We start from the raw sequence: 9,558 nt of genomic DNA on the forward strand, positions 1-9,558 counted from the left end.
CAATAATCAGTGGCTTTGGTGATTACGATTTATTTTTTATATTGAACCTGCTTGTCATCACCTGAACAAAAGAAAGATTCTATTCCACGTTACTCTTAGATTTTTTTACAAGACATACACATGCCTTGTCAATGTATTGTATAATTCGAAGTCAAGCAGCTGTAAACCAAACTGACGATTGTTATCTGTTCCCAGGTAGCCGCGATGGCGTCTCTATCATCCAGTCACTGTGATCAATTTGATGATTTTTGTTGCAAATGGGGCAAACATTCAATTAATTTGAATGAATCACTGAACACATTTTGGATCTTCGAGGGGCCAGTCAATGACTCTTTGTTCAAAACAGGCGAGCACATAACGCCTGTTTGATACATTAGCCTATTCATTGTTATCTGGAATTGAAATCATGCCAAAGTAATAGACACGAATTGTGGAGGATAGTTTAAAGAAACAATGAATCATTATCCTTTTGAAATAGTTGTTACCTGCTATTAATTTGCCCGGATTCAAAGGCATAGGACATCGTTCGACTGACCAAAACTGTTCGTGCAAACGACACCTTAAGAGACTTGAAGAAGCGTGCCCTGGCTTTGGGAAGTTGAGAAATATGACAAACACTATGTCGGGGGGGGGGGGGGGGTGAATTCGACACCCTCCCCGAGAGGGGTAGGCTTCGATGTGCTTGCACTTTTTTGTATGTAGCTGATAGAGAAAAACATACTCTTACCTCTCCAAGTGATTGAAAAAGCGTAAATATATGCATTTAGTTTTTAACCATACATTATGCATATTAGTCTACGAAAATGCATACAAAAAAGCGACATTTCAGTAATTTGAGTATTCAAGTTTGATACATCGTAAATTTGCAAAAAAATTATTAAAATCTATTTTAAAAATACGATATGAAATATCTATTATTTCTATTGTAGATATGATTAAGCAATTCATAATGAATTCTAATAATGACCAGTGGCGTAACTACGGGGGGGGCACGTGCCCCCCCCCCCATCGGCTGACCTCCCCCCCCAAAAAAAAAAAAAAAACGGGGAAAATAAGAAAAAGAGGGAGAAAGGAAGAGAAACTTAGTGGGAAAGAAGACATTATTGTTCATTATAATGTTATATCACATCATATTTATGTTATGTTGTATTACATAAGAAACTTTTTTTCATAACTTTATGAAACATAATTTGCTCAGGGCCTATGTCTTCATTGTTCCTGGTGCTCGCATTGTCTGTTTACCGAGAAATATAATCCTGTTATACTAAAACCTCCCGTTTTCAAGTCAACATACACCAAACTGCCAAATATATTTCCTCGCACTTCGAGTTATTATTGTTTTATGTACAATAGTATGCTTCTTTTTCATGACTACTTAAAGTGATTGCCCCATTTTAAGGTCTTAATATAAAACATTTCCTGTCCGTGGCGTGCTTACGTTCGCAGTAGTGGATTATGTCTGCTTTCCATAAATTCCTAGAATCGGTCCTTAAAATGTCTCTTTTTTAAATCTGAATATCAAAATTTTCAGCTTGCGCTTCGTGCTCGCATCATTTGGTTAGTGAACTTTGTATGGTCTTCGTGAATTCCTGCAAACAAGCCTTAAAATGCCCCTCTTCAGGTCTGAATTTCCTAAATTTTCAGCTCGTGCTTCGCGCTCACAAGATTTGATTAGTAAAATGGGTATGTTAATCATGATTACAAGTGCTTTATGTGCATGTTTAGATGTAATTTTAACAAAATCAGCAAGCGCTTATTGACACTCGCATCAGATGACTATGGTGAGATGTGTATACTCTTAATGGATTCCTAAAATATAGGGGGGGGGGTGTTACACCCACAAATGTAATAATCGCCCACAAATGTAATAACGCCCACAAATGTAATAACACTTTACCCACAAATGTAATAACGCCCACAAATGTAATAACACTTTACCCACAAATGTAATAATTTTTGATCGCCCACAAATGTAATAACACTTTACCCACAAATGTAATAACGCCCACAAATGTAATAACACTTTACCCACAAATGTAATAATGCACTTTACCCACAAATGAAATAATGACTTTACCCACAAATGTAATGAATTTGAAGTGATTTTTGGCGAATTCGTTCTAAACTAATATCCTATAGTAATGCGTTCATATAGCACAAAAGTTCAAAGTCTTTTTTCCAGACCCGGTTAATGAAATATTACAGTACAAGTCCAAGTCTTTTTCCAGACCCGGTTTTTCAAAATTATAATATACGTCCAAAGTCTTTTTACCAGACCCGGTTGTTTCAAAATTATAATATACGTCCAAAGTTTTTTTTCCAGACCCGGTTAATTCAAAAATTATAATGCAAGTCCAAAGTCTTTTTTCAGACCCGGTCGTTTCAAAATTTATAATATACGTCGGTTTTATTTTTTTTTTAGGGGTAAAGACAACACTCTTAGCCCAAGCATTTTAAGTGGGTTTAATTTTGAAGATTGGTCTCAGTTGTCATTTTTTCAATATTTCTTTATCTTTTAAATAACCGGGTCCAGACGAAAGACAAAGCATAATTCTCGTGTTATTCCACAAGAATAAGAATATGAGACCTTTGTTTTTAGGATTGTTTAAATCATTTTTAAATCACCGGGTCTGGAATAAAGACAACGCTCTAAACATGAGCTTTTCTACATGCATGGTCTTAATTTGGAGGATTGTTGGTTCTTAGATTCGTTGATGGGGGTTGAGTTTTATTGATTTTTTATTCCTGAAATAATTGTGTCTGGAGGAAAGTCGACCTTCGACAATCGGTCTTCATGTTGTTCCACAGTAATTAGATTATTGGGTATTCGTTTTATAATATTTGTAAAAACTATTTTATTTTTCAAATAGTAACCAAGTCTGGAGAAAGGATGTCTGCCTTACCCACGCGTTATTACAATGTTTTGTAGGGGTAGTAGTATTATTTAAAAAAAGACATATCTTTACTGGGTGAAACTTTGGAAATTTGGTCTTAGATTTGAAGTTTTTCAGTTACTTTTTTTAATAGCCGGATCTGGAGGAAAGAGTACGGTTTAAAACTCGTGTTATTCCACGAGAATATAATATAAGGTCTTATGTCAGAAGATTTTTTTTCGTAACTGTTTTAGGTCTGGAATAAAGACAACACTCTAAACCTCTTTTAAAACAGGTTCTTAGGTTGAAGGTTTGTTTGGTCTTAGACTTTGATTTTTTTAATTCTTACTATTAGCGTTTTTTTTTTTTGAAGAAAAAAATGGTCGGGCTGAAAGACTACGCTAAATCCAGCATTAATAAGATGAAAATGAAAATCCATAATTTATTGTTCGAAATAGACATGAAATACTCCGAAAATTTGCTTTGCCCAGTTGATCGTGGGCCCGGCAGCCACTGTGCAGCGCCAGATCGACGAGGCTCTATCCCTTTAATGGTTGAACGCCAAACAGGGTAGCAGCAACTCCCATCTTTTAACGTCTTTTGGTCTGACGCGGCCGGGGTTTGAACCCCAACACACCGGTTATTATTATGGGGTCTTTATACTGTTTTTAAACTGTTATTCATAATGTTTGAATAACAGGTAACCGGGTCTGGAGAAAAGACTACGCTTGATTCTCAATTTACTCTTAGTGCATATATTCACTATATACACCGTATAAGTTGAAACAACAACAAAGACATTAATTCCCCCAGTTTTAATTAACTGGGTCTGGAGAAAAGACTAAGCTCGATTCCCATTTTTTCCACAGGAATATCATAATATCGTATCTTAGTTTAGACTTATATTATAAATTTTGAAATAACTGGGTCTGGAAAAAGACTTTGGACTTATTAAAATTCTTGAAACAACCGGGTCTGGAAAAAAGACTTTGGATTTATATTATAATTTTTTAAACAACCGGGTCTGGAAAAAAGACTTTGGACTTGTACTTTGATGTTGTATTAACCCGGTCTGAAAACAAGACTTTACACTTTTGTGCTATATGAACGCATTACTATAGGATTTTAGTTTAGAACGGATTCGCCAAAAATCCCTTCAAATTTATTACATTTGTGGGTAAAGTCATTATTACATTTGTGGGCGATCAAAAATTATTACATTTGTGGGTAAAGTGTTATTACATTTGTGGGCGTTATTACATTTGTGGGTAAAGTGTTATTACATTTGTGGGCGTTATTACATTTGTGGGTGCAACAGGGGGGGGGGGGGGTCAATATTTACAAAAATTTCAGCTCGCGCTTCGCGCTCGCATTATTTAGACAGGTACGTATCATGATTACAAATGATTGATTATAATCACACTGGTCGTGTGGTCCAGTGGTTAGAGCATTGGACTCATAATCGCAAGGTTGTGAGTTCGAATCCCAACTCTGCCATTGTCTCCACTTTGATAAAAAGGCCCAAGAGTGATATCTGTCGTCTATTACGTCAGCCACTATGACTGATTAACCTAGACGTAAAATGTTTCCAAGGTAATTGATTATATACCAGCTTGGCGTTTACCAGCAGAAAATGCTGTCCTGCCGAGTTCCTACGGGAGTTACCACAATATATAATATACAATATAATTTGATATTTTCTTTCCGATTATATACAAAGTTGTAATAAACATAAATACATGTAATTTTGAAATGATTGTTTCAAATGGATATTTGTGAATACATGTATAACGTAGACATATCAAACCTGTGCTCAGTGATACTATGTAAAGGTTTTATTAAATAATTATTTTATGATATAATGGCGATAGTAAATAAAATTCTAGGACATTTAAAGAGTCAGGAAAATTGTCATTTAATTTTTATGACGCTTATGTATTTTTTTTTATTCCAGTCAACATAGTTACAAAAATGATAATTCCATACATCATAAAATATAAGATTTCTATAACATTCGATGAAAAATCGTTTATATAAATACTGTACATATATATTATATATTCTATGTACAAAATGATGATAAATCGTATAATGTATTAAATCGTATAAAACTTTACCAGTTTTTGTATTCTATCTTCATCGCAATAATTTTAAATAAAATTTCAAAAATAATTAAAACACTGGTAGACTACACATCGTGGTTATTTCGAAAATGAGTCCTAACAACCACTTTTCATATTAAAATACGTTGATCAAATTATTGAAGTATGTATAAAACTATACACGATGATCTACAAATTTTACATAGTTTTGTAGCCGATAATAATATACTATAAACTTGAAAATCATTGAAGGAATCTAATCAAACTGAAAAATTGTTTTAAGAGAACAAAAAGAGAAAATAGAGAACCAGATGTGAAAGATTGGACAAACGATATGAAAATGGTGACTTTTGAGGGAAGTTGACAAATTCGTAAGTCCTATAGGGATTACAAATTTAGGCACAGGAGTTTCGAGTTATAAAGTCAAGCTGAGGAAATGGAGTGACGTCATTGTGATATGATAACGACTGTGTACTCCCCCAAAAGGCAAAAATGACTAAAACGTAAATCTTTTTTTCAAGCATTGTTCTTTCAAGTAGACCATGGGCGGAAATCCCAGGGGGGACAGGGGGACGTGCCCCCTACTCAAAATAGTAGGGGGCACAATATCAAATGTCCCCCTACTATTTTGGGTCTTTGGTGATGCTAAGAAATATATCACTCAAAATGGGAATAAAACGTGCGTTTTGGGACGAGATGACCTTTTTTTGCTTGTCAAATATATTTTCGTCGACATGACCTTAAATTTTAGGTAATAGCCTTTTCTTTCCTTGTCAAATTTTCCAGACCCTTGTCCCCCCTACCTTTTAAAAGAGATTTCCGCCCCTGAAGTAGACATACATGTATATGCCATCTTGCACACTGAAGGGAACAGCGCCTTGATGAAAAATAAAAACCCCACCAATCCTGATAATTATTTACATGACCATTATGACAAAACGGGGCAAAAGTCCTTACCACTTGTCATAATCTATTCACCGTGTTGCCAATTTGAGGTTTCTATAGCTTTATTGATCTCATTTTTCAAGTGGCGATAACGCTCTTTTCTTTTTCCAAAATCTTTCAAATGTTTACCAATCTATTGGTCTTTTTTCCACCTCAAGTTCACACAAATCGTGAGATTTGATTACCTTCAAAAGTAAACATTAAATCAAAAAGGAAATAGATACTCCAAATAGGATCTCTTCAAATTCTACCGTTATCAGTACTCCTACTTATAAATCATAGTGAAAATTACTTTGCTAATTTATCTGCGCCCCGGTGTTTACAAGTGGTACTATTAAATTTGCTCACAAAAAACCCTGACAATAGCAGGCAAGGATGGCATGAACGCGATACTTGAAATGAAATGTGTTTCATGAAAAGAAAATGAGAAAAATAAAAATAACTAAACAATTCATGAAGATCATACTCGGACAAAAGGAAGGACATTTTACTGTATATGGTTCATATCGAAAGAAAGAAAAGAAATATACCGCACATTTCAAAATCAGTATTATGATCTTATGAATATGCAAATTATTCTGATGTCTTCCCTGAGTTGGAGCATGGTGTCCGGGTGTCTGTGTGGTACATTACCACCTGGTCTACACTCATTTCATTTACGTTCCGTTTCGACCCATCCTACGTGTCTACAATCAGTTCATTTAGTCTATTTGCAATTTATAGCCCATTTACCATTTTGTCTAATTTCCTGCAAGGCTACACACAATTTCGTCTAATTTTTATTTTCGTTGAATACCACCGGGCTAGAAGAATTGATAATTAAAAAGAATGTTTAATTTGGAAAGTAAAAATAAAATGGTAAGTCGACGAAGTGGAAAACAAGACTGCATGGACAGAAGACTAAATGAGAATAATATGAAAAGGGTTTCGAACGCCCCCCCCCCCACCATGGCCCTGGGAAACAGGGGTGCTGGAACATCCCTTCTAGATTTGTCAGGGGGGCTGCGTGTGTTCACCATGGCAACAGCCCCCCGGAAATTAGGTTGCTAAATAGCAGAAAATAACAGTTTGTAGTAAAAAAAATCTTTTTCTTTTTGCTTGTCAAAATTTTCATGGAACAAAACCACCTTCAACTTGTAATGAAACCCTTTTTGTTATTATTCATTTATTTATTTTATGTTTTGCTTGTCAAAGATAAACCAGCACCCTCATGAATAATCGTTCTCAGTGCCCTGCCCCAGTCCCAAGGGAGGGCTCTCGGATTTAGAAAATCCCAAAATATGAAACACTACCCTTATGAACTGAAGTTGCTAGAATTAAGGGCTTGAGAACTAGATGGGCCTTCACAAAATGGGGGTGTCGGTGGAACTGGAATTAAAATGAAACGGGGGCCTGCGAGAACGAACGCATGAAATGGGGGCATACGAAAGGGGGGGGGGGGGCGGGTTGGTAGATGAAAGGGTGAAATGATACGCGTGGAAACTGCTGACAAGGCATGAAAAGGGAACCGCACATACCCATACTGCCATTATACGTACGGGAGTGCCCCCATCCCGGGAGTTTAACCCATGTGATATCGGGAAAGTTAATTAATCAACCGCTTGTAGACCAAACCTTCCATTTCTGCGGCCATACTGACCATGACCCGGACCATGACCAAGTTGGTACCGCATCTTGGTTGAAGATCAAACATTAGTCTCCCAAATGACAAACTCATCATTTCCCCTTGCTTCCCAATCGACAAATCGAAAGCGACGTCGATCACCGGATTCGAATCCGCCTTGAAATCGATGACCAAGGACATAGGGACATCCTTTCGTGACCACCTCGAGCTCCTCATTAGGCCTGCGGTCATGGGCGATGCTCGACAGCGTTCCATCGGTGACACAGAGATTGAAGGAGACGTCGAGATGTCGGACGTTCGTGCAGTGCAGTGAAATGTAGGTGATCGTGTTCGATGTCATGTCGAAACATTCCCTTGCGATCACGGTGCGCAGCGAGTGGCAGGCACTCGCCAGGATGTTGAGACCGGGACCGTGGATGTCGAAACACCGTGACACGTCCACGTGCTCGAGGTATTGGTCACAGCCGCAAGCGATGAACTCCAGTCCGCGGTCAGTGATATCGTGGTTGTCGGCGATGTCGAGGTGTTGAAGAATTGGTAACCATCTACCAATGTGTTTTAATCCACGATCCTGGTGTATGAGAGAAACCAATTTACACTTAGGCCTAATAATAACGGAACTAAGCAAATGCGCAATTAAACGAGGTAATTCTTGGCCAAAATGGTAATAAATTTTGATGCTTGTAATGTTTTAATTCTCAATATACATGATATAGGGATTGCAATCTTTATTCAATTTCAATAAATTACATTTTGTAGTTTCAAAATTTAGAATACAAAGATATTTTAACTGAAGAAGACTGGTTTCTAATTCCTTCACTTGAATCACCAACTTTACAATATTAACCATTTCAAGTGATATTAGAGTTACAACAAATTCTTGTGAACTGCAGGCCTAGATAAAATGTTGATGTCCACGTTGTCCATCAAACTTAAACCTTAAATCTTGTGACCAACTAGATTTTGTATTATTATTACTTGTTAGAAATATTAAAAATCATCCGCGAAAACTAAGCTTAGTTTTCCAAGACGTTCGAGGAATGCGGATCTAACTCTTTTAGAGAATAAAACTTTTAATTTGATGCATCCAACTCACGTGGAGGGAGCAGTTACGAAGCTTGAGTGTGAGCAGCAAGGAACAGTTCATCACAATGGCTTCGATGTCAGCATCACCACATCGGCTTTGGCTGATGTCCAGATACTGTAAGGTCCGCAGGTGCTCTGTTAATCTGCAACCCCACAGGAAGCAGCGAAATTAATAGGCCCCACTTGGAGAAACAGTTGCGGGTTCGACAACATTAACAAGACTCATTAGTAGGTGACATTTGTGATTGAATTAAACGGCGCAATGTGGCGAATGAGCCAAAAGTTTCGGGGGCAGTGGCGTATGGAGCAACAGGTCCATATAGTCGCGAGATGACAAAGCGGGTTGGTGATTTCCTTTCTTCTTATTTTTAAAGCAAATATGAACAAGCAGACTTGGCAGAATTTGGATGGCTCTTTGAAGGGTTTTCAGTTGGGGATTGGAGAATGCGTCTGTAAATGACGATTACCTTTAAAGTCTTTCATGAGGCTTTTCAGGTATGCCGTCTTAAGAAAGTTGAGACCCATGAGAGATTTTCACATTTAAGTGAGGCTTTTTAGCAGGGACATAAACCCCTGAACAAACAGACAAAAAACGCACACACACCCTCACCCACACACCCTCTCACACACACCTATACATACAAACAAATAAAAAAGATCAACTGAATTAGCCATTTGTACATACCTGTCTAGATCGACAGATCTCAGAGGATTGATCACGGCTAGTCTCTTCTCCCAGTCCATCTCAAGTCGCTTCAGTTTGTGCCCATGAATGGACATGTCAGGCAGTCTATGTGGATCATTCCTCAGACCCAGGCAGAAGTTCATGCTAAGTTCTTCAAGTGAGTCGCCACTCAATCTGACGGAGAAAGGGGAGAATGTCGATCCATTGGAAAGTAAACGTGATACATTATTCCTTTTCATGTGA

The 9,558-nt window shown here is 37.3% G+C and overlaps 1 protein-coding gene across 1 annotated transcript; it reads right to left on the bottom strand.

Annotated features, from left to right (window-relative positions):
• Positions 1-7,574: 7,574 nt before the first annotated feature.
• Positions 7,575-8,868, bottom strand: LOC121423596 (F-box/LRR-repeat protein 2-like). Its single transcript, XM_041618977.1, has 2 exons — positions 8,641-8,868; positions 7,575-8,115 (listed from the first exon to the last, which is right to left on the bottom strand). Exons 1-2 carry the CDS (start codon positions 8,689-8,691, stop codon positions 7,606-7,608), a joined length of 561 nt encoding a protein of 186 aa, XP_041474911.1. The 5' UTR covers positions 8,692-8,868; the 3' UTR covers positions 7,575-7,605.
• Between the last annotated feature and the right edge of the window lie 690 nt (positions 8,869-9,558).

This window comes from Lytechinus variegatus, chromosome 11 (assembly GCF_018143015.1).
Source record: "Lytechinus variegatus isolate NC3 chromosome 11, Lvar_3.0, whole genome shotgun sequence".
In the NCBI taxonomy this organism is placed as follows: Eukaryota; Metazoa; Echinodermata; class Echinoidea; order Temnopleuroida; family Toxopneustidae; genus Lytechinus; species Lytechinus variegatus.

Bases quoted from the DNA above. Each gene is read 5' to 3' on its own strand.
- LOC121423596 (XM_041618977.1), bottom strand. From the start codon at position 8,691: ATGAACTGTTCCTTGCTGCTCACACTCAAGCTTCGTAACTGCTCCCTC. The intron at 8,116-8,640 runs GTGAGTTGGATG...CTCATACACCAG, and splicing joins TTCGTAACTGCTCCCTCCAC to GATCGTGGATTAAAACACAT.